This window comes from Heterodontus francisci, chromosome 12, assembly GCF_036365525.1.
Source record: "Heterodontus francisci isolate sHetFra1 chromosome 12, sHetFra1.hap1, whole genome shotgun sequence".
Taxonomy (NCBI): Eukaryota; Metazoa; Chordata; class Chondrichthyes; order Heterodontiformes; family Heterodontidae; genus Heterodontus; species Heterodontus francisci.
In genome coordinates, this window is record NC_090382.1 from 15,582,921 (window position 1) to 15,610,293 (window position 27,373).

General features: G+C 43.8%; 1 protein-coding gene across 8 annotated transcripts in view; it reads left to right on the plus strand.

Moving 5' to 3' along the window:
* LOC137375763 (ran-binding protein 17-like) overlaps positions 1 to 27,373 on the plus strand; it is a 1,067,965-nt gene that overhangs the window by 147,578 nt on the left and 893,014 nt on the right. For 6 of the 8 annotated variants that reach the window (XM_068043152.1, XM_068043155.1, XM_068043154.1 and 3 more), the window contains 3 exons: positions 833 to 898; positions 2,608 to 2,712; positions 14,837 to 15,002. In XM_068043152.1, the coding sequence (XP_067899253.1) occupies positions 833 to 898; positions 2,608 to 2,712; positions 14,837 to 15,002 (337 nt within the window). The remainder of the gene's footprint in view (positions 1 to 832; positions 899 to 2,607; positions 2,713 to 14,836; positions 15,003 to 27,373) is intronic. The other 2 variants (XM_068043153.1, XM_068043157.1) reach the window with 1 other exon arrangement.

A 27,373-nucleotide genomic window follows, 5' to 3' on the forward strand; every position in this document is an offset into this window, starting at 1 on the left:
AAAAGTGATTGCCACAATGTGCTACAATCCTTTTGGAACTTGATCCTCCTATGTTGTGCTTATAAACCTTCCCAGTCATTTGTAGACTATCACTGTTGTGTCACTGGTATGGGGTGGTGTCCACTGTTACTTTGCAGGCAGGAAGTCTTCTGTTTTTCCTTTGATCAGGTCTATTCAGGTCTGTGTGATCTGTGCGATCATGAAATGGATCTATGGAAAATATATTAAACTTTGGGAAGACATCAAGCTTTTATAAGACGTTCTGCAGTTCTGCGAATGTGATGGTGTGCGGCAGAATTTAATAATTTGTGTTCTTGCATGAAAGTATTTTTTTAGCAGCAAAAAACAGTGATGCCATTATGCCACCAGATGCTTCTCCATGCATTCCCATTTCCAAAACTGGCAGATAGGTTTAAGAAACAAGAGGGCGCATTTCTACGCAGAAACAGGATTGAGGCATATGATGAGAAGCCTGGTAGATAGGGTCAAAGGTAGAGGTGATTTGAGCCTAATAATGTTTTCAGTTCTTAAAATTTCTTGTGTTGTAATTTTTTTTTCAAGATGACATATTGGCAAGGATGCTCTACATTAACAATACATTACAACTTACCTAATCATGTCTAAAAATAATGCTGTTGTGGTGTTACAAATGTCAATTGTTTGGCATCCAACAATTACAGCAGAACAGTGAAAGTTCACTTATGAGATTTTTAAGAAATCATTTTATACAGCCATGTGCCTGCACCAGAAATTCTGTTCCTGCTCCTTTCAGTTGTTGTTAGACTATGAAATTAATTCACTGTATTTAAACTATGTTTTAATGTCTGTTTAGGGTAGTGTGGAGCACTGTATGATTGGCGTGATGATCTTGTCTGAACTTACGCAGGAAATGAATGTGGTGCGTATGCATTCTTCATGCTAACTTACATGTTTTTAAGAGTTATGAGCCAACCTTTCGTGGCTTTGCAAATGGTGTATCAAGGCAAAGTGTTGTATTCAAGTCAATCAAGTTAGCAATAATTGTACTAAGCTGAGGAGCAGGAGTGGGGATATGGTGGGAGGATATGGGAACAGTTAACTTGTCTTTTGGATAGACCTGAAAGAGCAGGAGGATGAGAACAATTACAGAGTAACATAATTTTTCTCTCCATTAACAGTATCATGTATTTTGATGCATTTTTATTAGAGTTTGTGTCTTCTCAAGATAATGCTGCTGCAGTTGGGATTGATGCATCCCTTGAACAATGAGTTACTTCTTCCAGCAAAGTCAAACAGGTCTCATGGTTTTCCCCAAGGGAATGAGCTGTTTCTATGCACCTCTTTGCACCAAGTTTCACACTCACATAGCAAAGGTCTGGGACCCATTCACTCACCCACTCTGGCCAGGGAAAGGAGAGAAAGTACTTTCTAATTTAAAAAAATGGGTAAAATGTAGCCAGAATTTAAGTTTATTTAATATAAAAACAAAAATTGCTGGAAATACTCAGCAGGTCTGGCAGCATCTGTGGAGAGAGAAACTGAGTTAACGTTTCTGTGACCTTTCATCAGAACTGGCAAAGATGAGAAAATAATTAGGTTTTACCCAAGTGAAGGGTAGGGGGTGTGGGGGAGAGAACAAAGGGAAGGTGTTTGATAGGGCAGAGGGCAGGAGAAATTAAATAACAAAGCTGCCCTGGGACAAAGGCAAAGAGTGTGTTAATGCTTGTGGTGAACGACAAAGCATTAGTCCAGAGAGAGTGTTAATAGCAGAAAATTGAGCAGCTCTGACTACATGAAGAACAGGCACTTGGTTAAAAAATAAAATATTAAAAAAAAGGCCAGTCATGCTCAAGTTATTGTTCAGTCCGCAAGGCTGTAGAGTACCTAATCGAAAGATCAAGTGCTGCTCCTCGAGCTTGCGTTGATGTTTACTGGACACAGGAGCAGGCCAAAGACAGAAATGTTGGCATGAGAGCAGTGAGGAGTGTTGAAATGGCAAGCAACCAGAAGCTCAGGGTCATGCTTTTGGACTGAGCGGAGGTGTTCCGCAAAGTGGTCACCCAATCTGCGTTTGGTCTCCCCAATGTAGAGGATATCGCTTTGTGAGCAGCGAATACAATTTAGTAAATTGAACTAAGTACAAGTAAATCGCTGCTTCACCTGAAAGGACTGTTTGGGGCCTTAGATAGGGAGGAGAGAAGAGGTGTGGGTAACTGCCATGGGAAGGGGACAAGGTAGTGGGGGGTAATGGAGGAGTGGATCAGAGTGTCGCGGAGGGAACGATCCCTTTGGAATGCTGTCAAGGGAGGGGAGGGGAAGATGCGTTTGGTGGTGGCATCACACTGGAGGTGGCGGAAATGGGAGAGGATGATCCTTTGGATGTTGAGGATGATGTGGTGGAAAGTGAGAACAAGGGGAACCCTGTCGCGGTTCTGGGAGGGAGGGGAAGAGGTGAGGGCAGAAGTGCGGAAAATGGGCCAGACACGGTTGAAGGCCCTGTCAGCCACAGTGGGGGGGAATCCTCGGTTGAGGAAAAAGGAAGACATATCAGAAGACATATTACTTTATTCAAGTTTATTTATTCTCCCTGATATAAGCTGAATTGATTCTGTGCACATTGAATCACAGGCTGATTCATCAAGACCACTATCCAAGCACCGAAGAATAGCTACCTCGTTTCGTGATGTGTGCTTACGAGAAATCTTCACATTGGCCTGTACCCTACTGAGGGAGGTAAGACAATATTCAGGCCAGCAACTGAGGGGATAAACTGAAATTGCAAAGCATTTTGTTGGTATGTTGGAGCACTATGCACTGAGACCATACACTTATTTATTGCACTTGGCTGTAGCCCCAGAGATACTTGGTTTTCTTTGGAGCATAGAGCAGTAACAATATTTTGTTAGTTTTACCCAGTACTTCATTAGCATCCAACAACCTTAGCTAAGTAAACTGAAACAATCAAGTTTGCAACACCTAATATGCATTTTAGAGTTTATTCAGAGGCACTTGTGAGCAGAATAATGGTAGATTGGTAGAGAAATTTGTTAGAAAAATATCCTTGCCCACAAATGAATGTGGAACTGTTTCTCCTCAACACATGGAGTTTACTTTCTTTAGCTTATATTTCTGTGATGTTTAAAAAGCGTGTTAGTAATGTTTAAAATGTCCTTCAAACCATAACATAAAGGGGGAATGATATGTTGACTGGAAACTGAAAGTGATCAGTTTCTCCTGCTACTTAAATTTCATGCTCTCATTTCTAAAATGGAGTTCTGCAAAGAAAGGGAAAGAAAAGCTTTTGAGATCTAATTGCTTTTAAGGTGTGAAGAAATGATTTGGGGGAGCATACTCCCTGCACAACATTATAAATAGATAAGATAAAATGTCTTCAAGAGCCAAATCAAAATTTTTTGTGTAATTTTATCCTTCTGGTGACATTGTAAAACTGGTGATATTGAATTAACTGCCCATTATGCACCTAGGGTTCTCAACTCTTCCCAGAATTGGGGTTCCACCCATGAGCACTACTGCTGAAGCCAAGGAGATCAGCAATTTAAATTTCCCCCCACAAACTGATCCATCTCAGTACCATCACTCGAACCCGGCATAGAGAGCTGAGGTTGACTGGTGTGGAGTTGGGGAATGAGGATTCGGGGGTGAATGGGGGCTGGAGGAGAGAGGAAGACTCGGGAATAGGGGCTCTGGGGAGAGATGGAGAATGGGGAATGCATACTCGGGGAGAGAGGGAGACTGAGGAATGGGAGCTTGGGGAGAGAGCGGGAATGGGGGCTAGGGGAGAGCGAGCTACTGAGGAATGGGGGCTCAGGGAGAGAGGCAGATGGGGGAATGGGGAAGGGAATTGGGCGAGAGGGGGAGACTGGGGAATGAGGGCCAAAGGGGAGATGGAGATTGTGGAATGGGGGCTGGGGGAGAGAAGAAGACTGAGGAATGGATGCTCGGGGGGGAAATGCAGGCTTGGGGAGAGAGGGAGACTGGGGAATCGGGGTCAGGGTATAGATGGAGACTGGGGCCTAAAATCTGACAAGTCCCTGGGACCAGATGGTCTACACCCTAGGGTTCTAAAAGAGATAGCTGCAGAGGTAATGGATGCGCTAGCTGTGATTTTCCAGAATTCCTTAGATTCAGGAATGGTCCCGTCAGATTCTCAATGTTACACTGCTTTTCAAGAAAGGAGGTAGAGAGAAAACAGGAAACTACAGGTCAGTTAGCCTAACATCAGTTGTTGGGAAGATGCTGGAAACTATTATTAAAGAAGTCTTGGAAAAGCATAGTATGATTAAAACAAGTCAGCATGGTTTTACTAAAGGGAGATCCTGTTTGACAAACTTATTAGAGTTTTTTGAGGATGTAACTAGTGAGCTAGATAAAGGGGAACCAGTAGATGTAGTATACCTGGATTTTCAAAAGGCATTCGATAATATGCCACATAAAAAAGATTAATAGGCAAGATAAGGGCTCATGGTGTTGGGGGTAATATATTAGCTTGGATAGAGGATTGATTAACAGACAGGAAGCAGAGAGTGGGCGTAAAGGGGGCATTTTCAAGTTGGCAGGCAGTGAATAGTGGGGTGCCGCAAGGATCAGTGCTGGGGCCTTAGCTATTTACACTCTATATCAATGACTTAGATGAAGAGACAGAGAGTAATGTATCTAAATTTGCTGATGATACAAAGCTCGGTGGAAAGGTAAGCTGCGGGAGAGAGGCTGTAAAGAGGTATTGACAGGTTAAGTGATTGGGCAACAAGATGGTAAATGAAGTATAATGTAGGGAAGTGTGAAGTTGTTCACTTTGGTCATAAAAATAAAGCAGACTATTTTTTAAAAGGTGTGAAATTGGTAAGTGATGTTCAGAGAGACTTGGGTGTACTCGTACAAGGAACGCACAAAGTTAATATGCAGGTGCAGCAGGCTATTAGGAAGGCAAATAACATGTTGGCCTTTATTGCAAGGGGATTGGACCACAGGAATAAAGAAGTCTTACTAAAATTGTACAGGGCTTTGATGAGACTGCACCTGGAATACTGTGTGCAGTTTTGGTCTCCACATTTAAGAAAGGATATATTTGCACTGGAGGCAGTGCAGTGAGGATTTACTAAAGTGGTCCCTGGGATGAGAGGCTGAGTAAATTGGGCCTAGATTCTCTGGAGTTTAGAAGAATGAGAGGCGATCTAATTGGAATGCCTCCAACCAGAGATGGCAACCTTATATACTCTCTGCCTGATTGTTAAAGAATTAACAGTTTATAAACAAGGATTGGGAGAAAAGGGGCAAGGAAGAAAAGAACAAAAGGGAAACAGGGTGGAAGACAGGAGTGATTAAATGACAAAAGAGATGATGGTTGTAGGGGGCTTTGTTCCCAGTGTCTTTTTTTGTTCTCACTCTTCCACACTAAGTCCGTGACCCTAGGATTACGGTGAATATGTGCCTGAGCAAAACAAGGAACTACTCAACGCACTGAATGTGGTTAACTCAAGGTAGTATTTATTAAACATTAATTCAGTTTAACATTTACAGTTACCCATAAATTCACCTCCAGAGTCTCTGTTTCGAGCTAGCTTTCCTTTCTTCACTAGAGTGTATATTTACAACTGCTTCCGGGTAGTCAGTCCATCAGCGATGTATTTATGAGTTGGCTGATTAGGCTCCATTCACTTCCTGCGTCCGTCTGCAGATCTTTGGCCCTGAACCCAAAGCCAAGCTGATATTTATACCGTCCTTGTCACATACACACTACACATCTCCTTCCATTTCAGTGGCCCCGTCTTGATGTTGTTTGTGACTTCATGACTTTAGCACTCTGCCAGGGAGATCTGATCAACACAGATCAATACAATTTGCAGACATGCAGACATCAGCTCAACCAGCAGCCTCACAGCTCCAGCGACCCGGGTTCAGTTCTGGGTACTGGCTGTGCGGAGTTTGCAAGTTCTCCCTGTGACCGCATGGGTTTCCGCCCGGTGCTCCGGTTTCCTCCCACAGCCAAAGACTTGCAGGTTGATAGGTAAATTGGCCATTGCAAATTGCCCCTAGTGTAGGTAGGTGGTAGGAGAATGGTGGAGATGTGGTGGGGAATATGGAATTAATGTAGGATTAGTATAAATGGGTGGTTGTTGGTCGGCACAGACTTGGTGGGCCGAAGGGTCTGTTTCAGTGCTGTATCTCTAAATAAATAAATAAGTAAATAAAATAAATACTTAATCCATTGTCTTCCTTCATGGCGCAAGGCAGAAGTATTGGTAATGAGACAATAAAGAAACAAAAATGGGTCCAGTGGAGGTGCAAATGGCAACAGCAGAATGATTACCAACTCCTGCTGTCTGAGGAAATATGAAAGGTGGTTAAAATCTAAAATTGTTGAACTTGGCATTGAGGCTGGAAGGCTGTAAAGTGACCATCCCACACTCACTTTGACCTCTCTGTCCTTGGCCTTCTACAGTGAATGAAGCTTAACAAAGGTTCAAGGAACAACAGTTCTCTTTTGATCAGGCACTGGACCTATCTTTTGTTATTCCATCTTAAATTACTTAGTTCTGTTAAACATTGTGCACAGCATCAAACTTCCGGGGGGTTCAGGTGCAGAGCAGACTTACACTGGTGCTTCATTTGTTCCCTGAAAATGATAGAAATGCAGACATCCTCCAGCTCCAGGACAAGATGCACTCCTTTCCATTCTTTCATAATCTGATTTTTGGTTAATGGATGCCCTGCAAAGAAATGGGTTACACTGTCGAACTTTACTTTTTTTTAACCCCTTGTGATAAGAAAATGGGCCACGAAGTGGGTTTGGTATACTTTGCTTGCATATCCATATGATTTTGGAATAAGAGAAGATAGATCGAAAGACCTACATAACACTTTCAGAAGATAGTCTGAGTGACCAGCTCTTATCATTGATTGAACTGTAATTGTCACAGGTCTAACAGAATTCACTTTAGAATCTTTTTTCATTGTGTTCTATATGTTACCAAGTTCTGACATTTTAATTTCTCTAAGTTCCAGTTTGTTGACCTTTTAATGGTGACTTTCTTTATAAATTGCTTTTGCTAACATTACAGGATTCAGATCTTAATCTGGCCATAAAATTTTCTCATAAATTTTGTTCCATCTCTATTGTGCATTTTAAGAAAATAAATAAAACTGTTGGAATACGAGAAATTTTCCAGCTTCCACAGCTGGCTCAGGTATAGAATGGGCCAACAGTACAATCAAACCCTGCATTCTCCTGATATTCCAGCTCAACTCCAGACGCTTATCAAAACCATTTCACCACATATTCATTCACAGAACCTTTTCCTCATTGACACCTCCAAAACAATCAGATGTGTGAGCAGCTCAAAGACAAGATTTTGCTGAATGGAAAAGCAGACAGGCTTGCTTCAAAGGGCTTAGAAAAGCTTTAGACTGCTATAAGTAACCACTGAGATTCCAGAGTGCTGCTGTCTTGGATTTGGGAGCTAAAACAGATATTGCACTTTTTCTTACACTGCTATCTTCCCCTGATCTCCAGATCCACAGTTCAAGCTGACTGAACCCTCCATATGCTCAAGAAGTGTGACATACAAAAGACCTTTTTATATTATTATAAGTTGGCCAGCTGGGCAGGATTCCAACTCCACAGAATTCATGTATTTATTTTTCATATCGTATAAATGTTCTTAATCATTTCACGTTATTCCCCCCTCTCATCAGTTATCCTTCCCAGTTGGGACCAGTGGTCGGGTTGACAGATGCATATGTGACATAAAAACTCTATCTGCAGCCACCTTGGTACATATTCAGTACTTAATGGGAGCAGCTGTGCAAAGGAAATTATTTTCCCCCTTCGTCCTAATAAGATTGTTGTAAAGAGACCTGCATTGTATGTAACACATGCAGGAAAAAACACATGCTTTTATCCCTCATCCACCAGAGAAACTTGCTCAATCATCAGAAGAATTTCATAGTCTTTTTTGTCAGCACTGCCTCTAACTGCCTTTCACCCATTCCTGTGGTCACTGACCTACATTGACACCTAGTCTGGCAACACTTGGATTTAAAATTTCTCATCCTTGTTTTCAAGTCCATCCATGGCCTAACCCGACTGATCTCTGTAACCACCTCCATCCTGACAACCCTCCAAGGTCTCTGCACCTCACTAATTCTGGTCTCTTGCCCATCTGCAATTTTTATTGCCTCACCATTGGCAGCTGTGTCTTCAGCTGTTAGGCACTAAGCTCTGGAATTTCCCCCACCAACCCCCCTGCCCCCCCAAATCTCCTTACTTCTCTTTCCTCCCTGAAGACACTTCTTAAAACCTTGCTTTTTAGCTTTTGACCACTCCTAATATTTCCTAACATGGTTCCTTGTCAAATTTTGTCTGATAATTCTTTGTAGTCCCTGGAACTTGATAGGTTAGGAGTAATTTGTTTGAAGTTTTCACAGTAATAAGGGGAGTGGGTAAGTTAGATGGAGAGCAACTATTGCTGCTCGTTGGGGAGTCTAAGACCTGGTGGCAGAGTAAAAATTAGAGCCAGACCTGCAGGAGTGAAATTAGAAAACACTTCTACACACAAAGGATAGTAGAAGTTTGGAACACTCTTCCGTAAGCAGAAATTTATTTTAAGTCTGAGATTGATAGATTTTTATCAACCAAAGGTCTTAATGAATATGGGGCAAAGGTGGATAATATGGTGTTAGGTTGCAGATCAGCCATGATCTCACTGAATGGTGGAACAAGCTCAGCGGTTAAATGGCCTCCTCCTGTTCCTATGTTCCAAATGTGAGGGGTTCATGGACGTCTTTGGTCCCAAGATAGAGATTATCTATATAACTGCCTCTGCCACTTCCTCCCCTTCCTCTTGCCTTCCTTCAATCCTTCCTCTAACCCCAGGCCCCATCTCTTTGTGGTTTCTAACCTATCTTCCCCTCCCACCCTATCTAAGCCCATATTTTTCCATACCACCCACCTCATGCTCCCTCAATCCTCTTCTCACTCAATGGTATCCTTTCCTCAAGCTCTGTTGTCTCCCCTTCCAAATCAGTATATTTGTTGCCTCCACAAAAATAAAAACTTTTTTTTCCAAAACCCCTCTGATGATTACACCATCCACAGCCTTCCTAAAGTTCTTGAACCTGTTGTTGCACAGCACCGCTGTGCTCATCTCTTCCGAACTCTCCTGACCTTAACTCCTGAACTTATTACAGCCTCGGTACAAACATGGACCAAAGAGCTGAACTCAAGAGGTGAGGTGAGAGTGACTGCCCTTGACATCAAGGCAGCATTTGACCGAGTATGACATCAAGGAGCCCCAGCAAAACTGGAGTTAATGGGAATCAGGGGAAAGATTCTCCGCTGGTTGGAGTCGTACCTAGCGCAAAGGAAGATGGTTGTGGTTGTTGGAGGTCAATCATCTGAGCTCCAGGACATCACTGCAGGAGTTCCTGCCAACCATCTTCAGCTGCTTCATCAATGACCTTCTTTCAATCATAAGGTCAGAAGTGGGGATGTTCGCTGATGATTGCACAATGTTCAGCACCATTCACGACTCCTCAGATACTGAAGCAATCCGTGTAGAAATGCAGCAAGACCTGGACAATATCCAGGCTTGGGCTAATAAGTGGCAAGTAACATTCACGCCACACAAGTGCCAGGCAATGACCATCTCCAACAAGAGAGAATCTAACCATCTTCCCTTGACATTCAATTGTATTACGATCACTGAATCCCTCACTGTCAATATCCTGGGGGTTACTATTGAGCAGAAACTGAACTAGAGTAGCCATATAAATACCGTTGCTACAAGAGCAGGCCAGAGGCTAGGAATCCTGCGGCGAGTAACTCATCTCCAGACTCCCCAAAGCCTGTCCACCATCTACAAGGCACAAGTCAGGAGTGTGATAGAATACTCTCCACTTGCCTGGATGGGTGCAGCTCCAACAACAATCAAGAAGTTCGACACCATCCAGGGCAAAGCAGCCCGCTTGATTGGCACCCCATGAACAAACATTCACTTCCTCCACCACCACTGCACAGTGGCAGCAGTGTGTACCATCTACAAGATGCACTGCAGCAACGCACTAAGGCTCCTTCGACAGCGCCTTCCAAACCCGCAACCTCTACCACCTAAAAGCACAAGGGCAGCAGTTGCATGGGAACACCACCACCTGCAAGTCCCCCCCCCCAAGTTACACACCATCCTGACTTGGAACTATATTGCCATTCCTTTACTCTCGCTGGGACAAAATCCTGGCACTCCCTCGCTAACAGCACTGTGGGTGCACCTACCTCACATGGACCGCAGCGGTTCAAGAAGGAAGCTCACCACCAGCTTCTCAAGGGCAATTAGGAATGGGCAATAAATACTGGCCTAGCCAGCGACACCCATGTCCCACAAACAAATAAAGAAAAGACCTTGGTAGCAATGCACTGGAGTTGCTACTCACCTATATCTGAGGTTGATGATGACTGAATAAATCAGGCCATTTTATTAGATGTGTTTTCCTGAATTTTATTGCTCTTTTGGGGGCTGCATTATGCCATTCCCTCCATTCTTCTGTGAAAAGTAAAAACTTGTGCCCTTGCCCTTAATAGATGTTGGGCACTTGCATACTATGCATACAGTATTACAGGGATACTGATGGGATACTATTGAATCTAATAACATAAGAAATAAGAGCAGGAGTAGACCATACGGCCTGTCGAGCCTGTTCCGCCATTCATAACATTTGTGGTTGATCTTCAGCTTCAACTCCACTCACCTGTCTGCTTCCTATACCCCTCAATACCCTGAGAGACCAACAATCTGTTGATCTCAACCTTAAATAGATTCAATGATGGCTAACATTCTGGGGTACAGAATTCCAAAGAATCACAACCCTTTGAGTTCAGAAATTTCTCATCATCTGAGTCCTAAATGATCGGCCCTCATCCTGAGACTGAACCCCATGTTCTAGATTCCCCAGCCAGGGGAAGCAACCTTTCAGTGTCTACCTTGACAAGTTCCTTCAGAATCTTGTATGTTTCAATGAGATCACCTCTCATTCTTCTAAACTCCAGAGAATATGGGTCCCAATTTACTTATCCTCTCATCACAGGACAACCCTCTCATCCCAGAGACCAATCAAGTGAACCTTCGCTGTTCCACCTCCAATGCAAGTATATCCTTCCTTAAATATGGAGACCAAAACTGTACACAGTACTCAAGGTGTGGTCTTACTAAAGTCCTGTACAATTGTAGCAAGACTTTCTTATTCTTGTATTCCAATCCCCTTGCAATAAAGGCCAGCAGGCCATTTGCTTTCCTAATTGCTTGCTGTACCTGCATGCTAGCTTAGTGTGCCATGTACAAGTATTATTAATCGTGTGTTAATGGTTTGATTATATGCAGGTGAAGGGTGTTGATTGGAGTCTTAGTTGAGCACTTATAAGCAGACACTCACTGAGATTAGTGGAGGGTTTTGAGTGAGGAGCTGCAGGTTTGTAAGCCTTTTATTATGCACAATAAATGTGAAACTGAGTAAAAATCGGCTCCAGCATTATCCCTCCATAACAAGCTTTTTGGAATTTAACAAAGTACCCCCAAGTCCCTCTGACCATCAACATTTACAAGTGTCGCATCTTTTAAAAGATATTCTGCTTTTCCATTAAGTTCTATTAACTTCCGCACATTATACTCCATCTGCCACCTTGTTGCCTACTCACTTAACCTGTCCATATCTCCATGAAGCCTCTTTGTGTCCTCCTCACAGCTTGCATTCCCACCTAGCTTTGTATTGTCAGAAAACTTAGGTCCATTACTCTCTGTCTCTTTGTCGAAGTCATTATATAGTTTGTAAATAGTTGAGGCCCCCGCACTGATCTTTGCGGCACTCCATTATTCACTGCCTGCCGTCTTGAAAATGCCCTGTTTATGCCCACTCTTTGCTTCCTGTCACTTAACCAATCCTCTATCCATGCCAGTATATAACCAATAACTCCATGAGCTCTTCTCTTGTGTATTAACTTTTTGTGTGGCACTTTATCAAAGACCTTTTGGAAATCCAAGTGTACTACACCTACTGGCTCCTGTTTATCTACCCTACTCATTACAGCCTCAAAAAACACTAATAAATTTGTCAAACATGATTTTCCTTTCGTAAAACCATGTTGACTTTGTCTGAACACACTATTATTTTCTAACAGCATTGTTAAGACTTCCTTAATAATAGATTCCGGCACTTTCCCGACAACTGATGTCAGGCTAACTGGCATGTAGTCCCCGGTTTTCTCTCTCCCTCCTTTCTTGAATAGTGGTGTTATATTTGCCAACTTTCAATCTGCTGGGACTGTTCTAGAATTGAGGTATTTTTGGAAAATCATAAACAGCACATTCACTATCTCTGCAGCCAAATCATTTTGAACCCTTGGATGATGGTCTTTGGATTTGTCAAGGATTGCAAAATAGCTTCACAGGTGTGCCATTAATAAACATCCTGTTTATGCTCATTGTAATTTTTAAGATATTGTAAGTTTTGAATTGCTTTTAAAAATTTATTCTTCAACTGTGGGCGTCGCTGGAAAGACCAGCATTTATACCCCATCCCTAGCTGATCTTGTACAAATGAGTGCCTTTCTAGACCATTTTAGAGGGCAGCTAAGAATCATCCATGTTGGTGTGGGTCAGGAGTCACGTATAGGTGAGATATTGGAACATAGGAAAAATGTAGGCCATTAGGCTCTTCGAGCTTGCTTTGCTATTTAACTAGATCATCTTCTACCTCAACGCCATTTTCCCGCACTATCTCCATATCCCTTGATATCCTTAATATCTAGAAGTCTGTCGATCTCTGTTTTGAGTATGCTCAATGACTGAGCCTCCACAGCCCTCTGGGGTAGAGAATTCCACAGATTCACCACCCTCTGAGTGAAGAAAAGTTTCCTCATCTCAGTCCTCAATGGCCGCCTTCTTATTCTGGGACTGTGTCCCCTGGATATAGACCCCTGTCCCCTGATTCTCGACCAGATAAAGATGGCAGGTTTCCTTCCCTCAAGGACATTAGTGAACCAGTTGGCTGTTTTTGACAATGCAACAGCTTCACTCTCACTTTTACTGATTTTAGTTTAGAGATACAGCACTGAAACAGGCCCTTCGGCCCACCGAGTCTGTGCCGACCATCAACCACCCATTTTATACTAACCCTACACTAATCCCATATTCCTACCACATCCCCACCTGTCCCTATATATTTCCCTACCACCTACCTATACTAGTGGCAATTTATAACGGCCAATTTACCTATCAACCTGCAAGTCTTTGGCATGTGGGAGGAAACCGGAGCACCCGGAGGAAACCCACGCAGACACAGAGAGAACTTGCAAACTCCACACAGGCAGTACCCAGAATTGAACCCGGGTCGCTGGAGCTGTGAGGCTGCGGTGCTAACCACTGCGCCACTGTGCTGATATCAGCTTTATATTTCCAATTTTTTTTTTTAAGTGAATTCAAACCTCAAACTGTCACAGTGAGATTCAATATACGAACATACAAATTAGGAGCAGGAGGAGGCCACTCAGCCCCTTGAGACTGCTCTGCCATTCAACAAGATAAAGGCTGATTTAACTGTAACCTTGACTCCACATTCCCGCCTATCCCCAATAACCTTTCGCCCGCTTGCTTATCAAGAATCTATCTACCTCTGCCTTAAAAATATTTCAAGACTCTGCTTCCACTGCCTTTTGAGGAAGAGAATTCCAAAGATTCAGGACCCTCTGAGAGAAAACATTTCTCCTCAACTCCGTCTTAAATGGGTGACTCCTTATTTTTAAACAGTGACCCCTAGTTCTAGATTCTCCCACAAGAGGAAACATCCTTTCCACATCCACCCTGTCTAGATTCCTCAGGATCTTACATGTTTCAATCAAGTCACCTCTTACTCTTCTAAACTCAAGCCTAGCCTGTCCAACCTTTCCTTGTAAATCAATCTGCCCATTCCAGGTATTAGTCCAGTAAACCTTCTCAACTGCTTCCAACACATTTTTAGATTTAGATTTTTAGATTTAGAGATACAGCACTGAAACAGGCCCTTCGGCCCACCGAGTCTGTGCCGACCATTAACCACCCATTTATACTAATCCTACACTAATCCTATATTCCTACCACATCCTCACCTGTCCCTATATTCCCCTGTCACCTACCTATACTAGGGGCAATTTATAATGGCCAATTTACCTATCAACCTGCAAGTCTTTTGGCTGTGGGAGGAAACCAGAGCACCCGGAGGAAACCCACGCAGACACAGGGAGAACTTGCAAACTCCACACAGGCAGTACCCAGAATTGAACCCGGGTCCCTGGAGCTGTGAGGCTGCGGTGCTAACCACTGCGCCACTGTGCCGCCCATTTACATCCTTCCTTAAATAAGGAGACCATACTGTACACAGTACGCCAGATGTGGTCTCACCAATGCCCTATATAACTGAAGCATAACCTCCCTACTTTTGTATTTAATTGCCCTCGCAAGAAATGATAACATTCTATTAGCTTTCCCAATTTGAGCTCCTATTCTCTGGATTTATAAGTCCAGGCCTCTGGATTTCTCATCCAGTAAAAATTATTGTACTACCGTACCCAAGGATTCATAAATTACAAAGTAAGTTTTTTGTTTTACCCCACTTACCCAACCACCCAAATCTCCTTTCCTGACCATACTGACTTGCTGGGTGCTGTTCCAAAATGTGAAATGGAACATAATACCCTGTGGCCAATGCAACATTTGATGGTGTCTTTATCCACAACCCATGGGAGCAACTAATTATAAAGGTCTGTGTGCTTTCCGTCCCTAGGCTGATTCAGTTTTAAGATTCTTGTTCTGTTTAGGTGTTGGCGAAGCCTTTAAACCTTCAGGACCAAAGGCAACACAGTCTGGTTATGCATCTCCTCAAACTTGTCCTGAACTGCCTGAGCTTTGACTTCATTGGGAGCTCAGCTGATGAATCTACAGATGACCTTTGCACTGTGCAAATTCCAACCAACTGGAGGACAGGTGAGGTGGAACAACAAAAGAAATGGCAAGAATTCTCTTGCTTTATTTAAGTTGTGTGAAGCTATTGAGGAAAAATCAGGCTCATATAAAGCTGAAACAATCAAAACCCCATAAATATTAGAAGCTGAAATAAAAGCAGAAATGCAGATTGATCAGCATTTGAAAGAGGGAAGATAGATTACATTTTGGATTCTCCTGAAGGATTACGACCAAATATTAATCTTTCTCTTTCGGATGCTGTTAGTATTTCCATCAATTTCTGTTTAAAGTTCTTCCTTTTTATTTAACATCACAATTGTTAATTTCTCTAACACTTTGATTTGTAGAAGAATATAGTTTGTGTTACTACCATTTTGCTACAGTTTCAGATGTCACAGTGACTGCAATTTCCTTGTAAAAGGATCTCAGTTTCAGCAGAGCCATATATATGGGAAGCAGGGAAAGCCAGAAAGAGAATTATCCTGGGCAATTCCCAGGTAGGAATTAGTAACTAGCCAGGGAGACATGTTGGTAGAACCCTGGGATCAGATACCATTGGTTTGCGAATCTGGTTAGGGGGAAAGTACAGGCAATTATAAAAGAGAAATGAGACCTAATAGAGGTCTTAAAAATCCTGAAAGAGTTTGATAGGTTAGGTGTAGATAAGATGTTTCCACTTGTGGGGGAGACCAAATCTAGGGTTTATAAATTTGGGATAATCATTTATAAATCCAATAAGAAATTCAGGAGAAACTTCTTTACTCAGTGGCTAGAATGAGGAACTTGATAACATGAGTAGTTGAGTTGAATAGCATAAATGCATTTAAGGGGAAGCTGGATGAATACATGAGAGAAAGCAATAGTAGGATATGTTGATAGGATCAGATGAAGTAAGGTGGGAGGAGGCTCATGTGGAGCATAAAGAACAGCATAGACCTGTTGGTCCGAATGGCCTGTTTTTGTGCTGTAAAATTCTATGTAATTGTAGCAATTTTGCTTTGCAGATATGAGGAAGGTGGTGAGTGCTGTCTGGAATGATTGCCTTAGGCCTTTTTCTCCTTCTCTTGGAGTGCATAGAGTGGATAGTCAGAAGCTTTTTCCCAGGGTGGAAGAGTCAGTTACTAGGGGACATAGGTTTAAGGTGCGAGGGGCAAAGTTTAGAGGGGATGTGCGAGGCAAGTTTTTTACACAGAGGGTGGTGAGTGCCTGGAACTTGCTGCCAGGGGTGGTGGTGGAAGCAGATACGATAGCGACATTTAAGAGACATCTTGACAAATCTATGAATAGGGAGGGAATAGAGGGATATGGGCCCCAGAAGTGCAGAAGGTGTTCGTTTCGGCAGGCATCAAGATCGGCACAGGCTTGGAGGGCCGATTGGCCTGTTCCTGTGCTGTACTGTTCTTTGTTTTTTGTTCTTTTTGCATCTCTTAATACACTCCATCCTGCTGTTGCTGTGACGGGAATTGCAGCCGTGTACTTGTACCTTTCCATTCTGTGGAACAACGGACTAGATCACCTGTTTGTTACACCATGGACCACCCAAATTGTAATGCTTGTGGAAAAAATGAAGTATTTTTGACTGAGATTCTTCAAATCTGTCAAAATGCATCATGGTTCAAAACCTACATCACTCATAGAAAATAAAATGTTTCCAGATTACCTGACACAAAAATTGCATTCGGTGACTTGTTGGAGTCAGAGACCTGTTGGAGGAGGGTCTTGTGGGATTTGTTCAAATATGTGTCAGATTTTTATCTGAATTAAACAGTTATTTAAATTTACTTGGTTCTGCAAAATACGTCTCAGCCTGGCTGGTTCAAAGTTGAAGAATATGAAGCCTTTTAAGACTGATAGGTCAGGGCTTCCATCGAGAGTGGGAAAAACGGCTTTGTAAAAATTCATAGTTTAGCACAGCTATCTCAGACTGTTTGTTACTTTCTGTTTACTCAAGGTTTTAATTCAGCTTACAAATTACTTCAAGCCAAAATACAGTAAAGAAGCTACTCTATTTGATCCATAGGCACAGTACAGTTTATCTAGACATCTGGGCATGAGAAGGTACTCTCTGGGAAACAAAGAATGAAGGCTCACCTCTGGGAGTAGTTGAAGATACTAAACCTGAAAGATAACTAGAGTAGACTATGCTTGACATGTCAATTGGAAGTCTCTGCTGTTTTAATTTGAATAGTTCAGTTGTCCTGACCATGGAGAGTGAAAGCAAAAGTGGCTGTTGCTTCACCATTGCCTTCATGGTGACATGTTCCTGATTTCAAAAGGAAATTGGGTGGCCACTTGAAAGAAATAAACTTGCAGGCTTATGAGGATTGAGTGGGGGAGTGGAACTGACTGGATTGCTCCATGGAGAGCCAGCATGGACTCGATGGACTGAATGGCCTCATTCTATACCGTAACTTACTCGATGTGCTCTTCTGCTTGTGTGCAATGCACAAATTCCTCAATCTAGAAGGCTTGCCAGTTGTTCAGAAAGTCATGTGATTTAATCTGTAGATTCTGTATGGAGTGATGGATGGGCAGAAGATCACTCGCACTGGTATACCAGATACATGCCCAGATTTCTAGGTTTTGTGATGCTGTAACTTACAAAACAGGTGTTATACTGTCCTGCAACATTCAGTCATTCCCATGTATGGTCCTTGAGTAGATTTTTAACATTTTTCTCAGACAGATTAACAGCAAACGTTTCTGTGTCATCATCGTTCATAGCTTTCTGTGAAACACGCAAGCTTTATTAAGCCCAGTACAAGAAGGAATGGTGTACTCCATGTTCATGATTTGATGCCATTAATTTTACACAAAATATGTATATTGGAAATTGTTGCTATAAACTCGAATACTGGATCACTCTCTCAACCACAGTTTTCTTCCTTCCTCCTTAAGATTCTGGCTAATGTTAGTTTGTGTGATTCACTACTGTTGGAGTGTGATCTAATAATGTTGGAATATGATCTCTACCCCTCTCTAAGATGCTTCTTTAAAAGTTACTTCCTGGACCAAGGTTTTGCTCACGTGGCCTAATATTTCCTTATGTGGCTTGGTGTCAAATTGTGTCTGATAATGTTAATGATATATATACATTGGTTAAGTGAGTGGGCAAAAATTTGGCAGATGAAATATAATGTGGGAAAATGTGAGATTGTCCACTTTGGCAAGAAGAATTAGAACAAAGACAAAGAAAATTACACCACAGGAACAGGCCCTTCGGCCGTCCAAGCCTGCGCCGATCCAGATCCTCTATCTAAACATGTCGCCTATTTTCTGAGGGTCTGTATCTCCTTGCTTCCTGCCCACTCATGTATCTGTCTAGATACATCTTAAAAGACGCTATCGTGCCCGCGTCTACCACCTCCGCTGGCAATGCATTCCAGGCACCCACCACCCTCTGCGTAAAGAACTTTCCACGCATATCCCCCCTAAACTTTTCCCCTCTCACTTTGAACTCGTGACCCCCAGTAATTGAAACCCCCACTCTGGGAAAAAAACTTCTTGCTATCCAGCCTGTCTATACCTCTCATGATTTTGTACACCTCAATCAGGTCCCCCCTCAACCTCCGTCTTTCTAATGAAAATAATCCTAATCTACTCAACCTCTCTTCATAGCTAGCGCCCTCCATACCAGGCAACATCCTGGTGAACCTCCTCTGCACCCTCTCCAAAGCATCTACATCCTTTTGGTAATGTGGCGACCAGAACTGCACGCAGTATTCCAAATGTGGCCGAACCAAAGTCCTATACAACTGTAACATGACCTGCCAGCTCTTGTACTCAATACCCCGTTCGATGAAGGAAAGCATGCCGTATGCCTTCTTGACCACTCTATTGACCTGCGTTGCCACCTTCAGGGAACAATGGACCTGAACACCCAAATCTCTCTGTACATCAATTTTCCCCAGGACTTTTCCATTTACTGTATAGTTCACTCTTGAATTGGATCTTCCAAAATGCCATTTCTCTGCCCAACTCTCCAATCTATCTATATTCTGCTGTATTTTCTGACAGTCCCCTTCACTATCTGCTACTCCACCAATATTAGTGTCGTCTGCAAACTTGCTAATCAGACCACCTATACTTTCCTCCAAATCATTTATGTATATCACAAACAACAGTGGTCCCAGCACGGATCCCTGTGGAACACCACTGGTCACACGTCTCCATTTTGAGAAACTCCCTTCCACTACTACTCTCTGTCTCCTGTTGCCCAGCCAGTTCTTTATCCATCTAGCTAGTACACCCTGGACCCCATGCGACTTCACTTTCTCCATCAGCCTACCATGGGGAACCTTATCAAACGCCTTACTGAAGTCCATGTATATGACATCTACAGCCCTTCCCTCATCAATCAACTTTGTCACTTCCTCAAAGAATTCTATTAAGTTGGTAAGACATGACCTTCCCCGCACAAAACCATGTTGCCTATCATTGATAAGCCCATTTTCTTCCAAATGGGAATAGATCCTATCCCTCAGTATCTTCTCCAGCAGCTTCCCTAACACTGACGTCAGGCTCACCGGTCTATAATTACCTGGATTTTCCCTGCTTCCCTTCTTAAACAAGGGGACAACATTAGCAATTCTCCAGTCCTCCGGGACCTCATTCGTGTTTAAGGATGCTGCAAAGATATCTGTTAAGGCCCCAGCTATTTCCTCTCTTGCTTCCCTCAGTAACCTGGGATAGATCCCATCCGGACCTGGGGACTTGTCCACCTTAATGCCTTTTAGAATACCCAACACCTCCTCCCTCCTTATGCCGACTTGACCTAGAGTAATCAAACATCTGTCCCTAACCTCAACATCCGTCATGTCCCTCTCCTCGGTGAATACCGATGCAAAGTACTCATTTAGAATCTCACCCATTTTCTCTGACTCCACGCATAACTTTCCTCCTTTGTCCTTGAGTGGGCCAATCCTTTCTCTAGTTACCCTCTTGCTCCTTATATATGAATAAAAGTCTTTGGGATTTTCCTTAACCCTGTTTACTAAAGATATTTCATGACCCCTTTTAGCCCTCTTAATTCCTCGTTTCAGATTGGTCCTACATTCCCGATATTCTTTCAAAGCTTCGTCTTTCTTCAGCCTCCTAGACCTTATGTATGCTTCCTTTTTCCTCTTAGCTGGTCTCGCAATTTCACCTGTCATCCATGGTTCCCTAATCTTGCCATTTCTATCCCTCATTTTCACAGGAACATGTCTCTCCTGCACGCTAATCAACCTCTCTTTAAAAGCCTCCCACATATCAAATGTGGATTTATCTTCAAACAGCTGCTCCCAATCTACATTCCCCAGCTCCTGCCAAATTTTGGTATAGTTGGCCTTCCCCCAATTTAGCACTCTTCCTTTAGGACCACTCTCGTCTTTTTCCATGAGTATTCTAAAACTTACGGAATTGTGATCACTATTCCCAAAGTAGTCCCCGAACTGAAACTTCAACCACCTGGCCGGGCTCATTCCCCAACACCAGGTCCAGTATGGCACCTTCCCGAGTTGGACTATTTACATACTGCTCTAGGAAACCCTCCTGGATGCTCCTTACAAATTCTGCTCCATCTAGACCTCTAACACTAAGTGAATCCCAGTCAATGTTGGGAAAATTAAAATCTCCTATCACCACCACCCTGTTGCTACGACTGAGACGGGAGAAGTGCACTGTTCACTCTAGTTTCACTTCTCCGTCGGTCACCACATATATTAAAATTTTTTCCCACTTACCGATATGGTCAATCATAGACTATTTTTATCCCAGAATAAAACAAGTCTTAATCAGTAATGAAGTAAAGCACAAACACGCAAGTTGAAATATTAAAGTTTCCTTTTTACCTGAGCCCCTCACAGTCACACACACACACACACACACACACACACACACACACACACACACACACACGGCAAATAAAGGGATTTGTGTTTTAGAGCTCTATTTTTTAAAAAAAGGACAAAAAAAAAACACTTGGGTGAAATACTTGCTAATTCTTGAAGAAGAAAGAACAGGTTTTTTTTTTATTCATTCATGGGATGTGGGCGTCGCTGGCCAGGCCAGCATTTATTGCCCATCCCCAATTGCCCTTGAGAAGGTGGTTCTTGAACCACTGCAGTCCATGTGGGGTAGGTACACTCACAGTGCTGTTAGGAAGGGAGTTCCAGGATTTTGACCCAGCGACAGTTAAGGAATGGCGATATAGTTCAAATTCAGGATGGTGTGTGACTTGGAGGGGAACTTGCAGGTGGTGGTGTTCCCATACATTTGCTGCCCTTGTCCTTCTAGTTGGTAGAGGTCGCGGGTTTAGAAGGCGCTGTCTAAGAGGCCTTAGTGCATTGCTGCACTGCATCTTGTAGATAGTACACACTGCTGCCACTATGCATCGGTGGTGGAGGGAGTGAATGTTTGTAGATGGGGTGCCAACCAAGCGGGCTGCTTTGTCCTGGATGGTGTCGAGCTTCTTGAGTGTTGTTGGGGCTGCACCCATCCAGGCAAGTGGAGTGTATTCCATCACACTCCTGACTTGTGCCTTGTAGATGGTGGACAGGCTTTGGGGAGTCAGGAGGTGAGTTACTCGCCTCAGGATTCCTAGCCTCTGACCTGCTCTTGTAGCCACAGTATTTATTTGGCTACTCCAGTTCAGTTTCTGGTCAATGGTAACCCCTAGGATGTTGATAGTGGGGGATTCAGTGATGGTAATGCCATTGAATGCCAAGGGGAGATGGTTTGATTTTCTCTTGTTGGAGATGGGCCCTGCCTGGCACTTGCCACTTATCAGCCCAAGCCTGGATATTGTCCAGGTCTTGCTGCATTTCTACACGGACTGCTTCAGTATTTGAGGAGTCATGAATGGTGCTGAACATTGTGCAATCATCAGCGAACATCCCCACTTCTGACCTTATGATTGAAGGAAGGTCATTGATGAAGCAGCTGAAGATGGTTGGGCCTGGGACACTACCCTGAGGAACTCCTGCAGTAATGTCCTGGAGCTCAGATAATTGACCTCCAACAACCACAACCATCTTCCTTTGTGCTCGGTATGACTCCAGCCAGCGGAGGGTTTTCCCCCTGATTCCCATTGACTCCAGTTTTGTTGGGGCTCCTTGATGCCATACTCGGTCAAATGCTGCCTTGATGTCAAGGGCAGTCACTCTCACCTCACCTCTTGAGTTCAGCTCTTTTGTCCATGTTTGAACCAAGGCTGTAATGAGGTCAGGAGCTGAGTGGCTCTGGCGGAACCCAAACTGAGTGTCACTGAGCATGTTGTTGCTAAGCAAGTGCTGCTTGATAGCACTGTCGATGACACCTTCCATCACTTTACTGATGATTGAGAGAAGGCTGATGGGGCGGTAATTGGTCACGTTGGACTTGTCCTGCTTTTTTTGTGTACAGGACATACCTGGGCAATGTTCCACATTGCAGGGTGGATGCCAGTGTTGTAGCTGTACTGGAACAACTTGGCTCTGGGCGCAGCAAGTTCTGGAGCACAGGTCTTCAGTACTATTGCCGGAATATTGTCAGGGCCCATAGCCTTTGCAGTATCCGGTGCCTTCAGTCGTTTCTTGATATCATGCGGAGTGAATCGAATTGGCTGAGGTCTGGGGACTTCAGAAGGAGGCCGAGATGGATCATCAACATGGCACGTCTGTCTGAAGATCGTTGCAAATGCTTCTGCCTTATCTTTCGCACTGATGTGTTGGGCTCCGCCATCATTGAGGATGGGGATATTTGTGGAGCCACCTCCTCCAGTTAGTTGCTTAATTGTCCACCACCATTCACGGCTGGATGTGGTTGGACTGCAGAGCTTAGATCTGATCCCGTTGGTTATGAGATCGCTTAGCTCTGTCTATTGCATGCTGCTTATGCAGTTTGACACACAGATAGTCCTGTGTTGTAGCTTCATCAGGTTGACACCTCATTTTTAGGTATGCCTGGTGCTGCTGCTGGCATGCCCTCCTGCACTTTTCATTGAACCAGGGTTGGTCTCCTGGCTTGATGGTAATGGTAGACTGGGAGATATGCCGGGCCATGAGGTTACAGATTGTAATTGAGTACAATTCTGCTGCTGCTGATGGCCCACAGCGCCTCATGGATGCCCGGTTTTGCATTGCTAGATCTGTTCGAAATCTATCCCATTTAGCACGGTGGTAGTGCCACACAACACGATGGAGGGTATCCTCAATGTGCTGGCAGGCCTTCGTCTCCACAATGACTGTGCGGTGGTCACTCCTACCAATATTGTCATGGACAGATGCATCTGCGGCAGGCAGATATGGAAAGATGTCTTTTGGTTTGGCGTCCCAAATGCGTATAGACAGCTGTCACTGGGATCTTCTTAGAACAGTTCTTTTCAGGCAGCATTGAAGATCAGTTTGGGTAGGCTTCCAGGAAATGTAGCAACAGAGGTTTCAGACACGGGCCTTAAAGGAGGAATGCAGCCACAATTTCAGTCTGCTCCTTGCACTTGCTTTTCAGCTCCCTGAGAGCTGGAAAACTGGCAGGCGTTTTTCAAACTGCTGGAACAGACTTGAGTTGGGCTGGTTTGTTCTTCTTAGCAAGTTTTGTCCAATTTCTTTTCAAACCACTGTGTTGTGCCTATTTTAACTCGGGATGGGAAGATTGACCCATTTGCCAATTATGTCCCAGGCACCAGACACCGGAATACAAACATATGACAAGGAGAAGTTTAGTACAACAGTTTTATTTAGACACCAGATAAGTACAAGTCTCACTTCTGGTACAAGATACTACCCGTCAAAGCAGAGGTGATCAGTCTGTTGTCACGGTTGAGCACTGAGCCTCCGCATTCAGGGTCCTGCCTATGAGAGTTGTTCCTAGGTTCCCGCCGAGGATATACTCGAGCGTTAACCCTTATATATTCTTTAAAGGCTCATTGCGCAACCCATGACTCACATGATCGTATCTTGCATGGTCTTTTAGATAAAGCTCCAAACATTAGCTCATCTTTGATTAGCAAGCATTAGTGGTTTAGCTGCCTAAGCGGATGTCCAGACTTGTTTGCGACACCCATTGTTTGTTCCCCTTAATCTGCTCCCCTTTATCTGCATCGTTCAACAATCTTGTACCCTTAACCACAAGTTTTGACATGTCTGTAAGCTTACTTCAGCAAGTTCTGTGCCTAACTTAGCTGCCTTAGAGCATGCTGGGTATAGAACAATACTTGACCAATTTTTCAAAGTCTACAGTTGTTCATCCCTAACTGCCTTGTAATAATTCAAAGTGAAACCAGAACATTCCAGAAGTTAAGCCTCCTGACCTCTATAAATCTTAACCTGTCACTTCTTTGTAAACATCTCCCCAAGTCAAAAACAACCGCTGCTGGGTAATTATTTGAAGACAGGTGCCTTCCAGTAACTGTTACAGTCCAGACCTCTCAGTGACCCTTTAAAAAAAAAATCCATTCACTCCTTTTCAGTTTTAAGCCAAAAATCATCAACATTTAACAGAAAAATTGAAGCACTCATAACAGAATAGAAAAGCAGAATATGATTTACATGGAGAGAGACTGCAGAATGCTGTTGTATAGAGGAACCTGGGTGTCCTTGTACTTGAATCACAAAAAGGTAGCATGCAAATACAGCAAGTAATTAGGAAGGCAAATGGAATGTGGCATTTATTGCAAGGAGGATGGAGTGTAACAGTAGGGAAGTCTTGCTACAACTGTACAGCACATTGGTGAGAGAGCACCCAGAGGGCTGTAGACCGTTCGCTCTCCTTACTTAAGGAGGGATATTCTTGCATTGGGAGTAGTTCAGAGAAGCTTCACTAGGCAGATTCCTGGGATGAGGGCATTGTTCTTGGAGGAAAGGTTGAGCACGTTGGGCCTATACTCCTTGGAGATTAGAGGAATTGAGAGATGATCTTATTGAAACATCTAAGATTCTGAGGGAGCTTGACAGGGTAGATGCTGAGAGGGTGTTTCCGCTTGTGGGGAAATCTAGAACTAGGGACCACAGTTTCAAAATAAGGAGTCTCCTTTTTAAGATGGACATGAGGAGGAATTTCTTCTCTGAGGTCATTAATCTTTATAATTCTCTTCCCCAGCGTGAAGTGGAGGCTGGGTCCTTGAATCAAGGCTGAGTTACACAGATTTTTGATCTACAAGGGAGTGAAGGGTTATGGGGGGGCCGGTAGGAAAGTGGAGTTGAGGCCACAATCAGATCAGCCATAATCTTATTAAGTTACGGAGCAGACTCGAGGGGCCAATGGCCTATTTCTGCTCCTATTTCATATGTTCTTAAGTTCCTATGAAGTGCATTGGGTCATTTTACTATTTTAAAGGTGCTATGTAAATGCAAGTTGTTGTTGTACTAATGCTGGTTTGTGGTCTACTAATTATTGATTGATCTACTAATAGTAGGGTATGACCTGATAATGTTAGAGTATGAACTACTAAGTAGTTTCAAATAGATCAAATTTTAACTGTGATCCAGTAATTAATGGTAGTGTACGACGTAATCATTGACTATGGGCTGGATTTTACTGCAGGCAGACGCGACGTCGCCACCGAAGTAAAAGTCGGTGGCGAACCCGCTTCCGCCTAGCCTGTGGATCCGGCTTGCATTTTATGGGTCCCCGGGCTTTAATTGTCCCGAGGCGGGACTTACACCCCCTTGGGGGAGGAGGTTCTGCCTCAGTGAGTTGCCAGCCGATCAGCGGGCTGGCAGCTCTTAGTCCCAGCAGCACCACCACCGGGAGCAGTGGTCACTGCTGCAACTGCAGCCCAGACGAATGAGGAGGACGCCCTGGTGCCGGGACTGAAGGTATGTTTGGGTTGCCTCGCCAGGGGGCATCAGTCATGCCAGCGAGGCAAGGGTAGTCGTATTTGGGGGTTTGGGGGGGTGGGGGTGTCTTGGGTCCCGGGGGTGGGTTAGGAGGTGGGGCGCCCCTCAATTGTGCAACTTGAGCCCGACTGCCATGGCACTCCCCCGGTGTGCGGAAAGGCCAGCTGCTATCGCTCGGCAGCCTTTCACATCCCCAGCATGCCCACTTGCCACGGGTAAAGTACCCGTGGAGGTGGGCGAGAGCCCTTAAGTGGCCGTTAAGTGGCCACTTAGGGTTTTGATTGGTCTTGGGCGGGCGGGTCGTTTCCGCCTCCCCCCCCCACCCCCGCCCAACCACTGTAAAGTTGGCCGGAGGCGGGAAGGCCTCCCGGATCCTCCCACTCAATTTTACACCGTCACCAGGCCACCATCCGACCCACTGGGATGGTGTAAAATTCAGCCCTATGATCATCTAATGCTAGCGTATAATCTACTCTTTCTGGAGGTTGTTGTACTAATGTGTGATCTACTAATGGTAATATGATCTTGATGTTGGGATGTGATCTATTAATACCAGACTATGATTCTCCAATACTGGTGTATAAACTACTGATGCTGGGGTGTGATGTAGGAATGCTAGGGGATAGAACCATAGAAATTTACAGCACAGAAGGAGGCCATTCGGCCCTAGTGTCTGTGCCATCTGAAAAAGAGCCTAATTCCACTTTCCAGCTCTTGGGCTGTAGCCTTGGAGGTTATGGCATTTCAAGTGCATATCCAAGGACCTTTTAAATGAAATGAGGGTTTCCGCCTCTACCACCTTTTCAGGCAGTGAGTTCCAGACCCCTACAACCCCCTTGGTGATAAAAATTCTCCTCAACTCCACTCTAATCTTTCTACCAATTGCTTTAAATCTTTGTCCCCTGGTTATTAACCTGTCTGCTCAGGGAAATATGTCCTTCCCATCCACTCTATCATAGTTTTATACACCTCAATTAAATCTCCCCCATGTCTCCTCTGTTCCAAAGAACACAACCCCAGCCTATCCATTCTTTCCTCACAGCTAAAATTCTCCATTCCTGGCAGCATGCTTGTAAATCTCCTCTGTACCCACTCCAGCGTGATCACATCTTTCCAGTGATGTGACCAGAACTGTATGCAGTACTCTAACTGTGGCCTAAATAGCGTTTTATACAGTTCTAGCAAAACCTCCCTTCTCTTATATTCTATGCCTCGACCAGTAAAGGAAAGTATCCTGTATGCCGCCTTAACCAGCTAATTTTTCCATTTATTTGCCCATGACCGAGATTAGGCTGACTGGCCTGTAATTACTTGGTCTATCTCTGTTTAAATAAAGTTGCAATGTTAGCAGTCTTCCAGTCCTCTGGCACCATCCCTACAACCAGAATTAATTGGAAAATGATGGTCAGAGCCTCCACTATTTGCTTGCTCGCTTCTCTTAGCAGCCAGGGGCTCATTTCATCTGGGATTGGCGATTTATCTGCTTTCAAAGATGCTAAACCCCTTAATATTTCTTCTCTCACGATGTTTATCTCATCCAAAATTTCACACACCTTCTTAACTACAACATCTGCATTGTCCCCCCTCTTTTGTAAA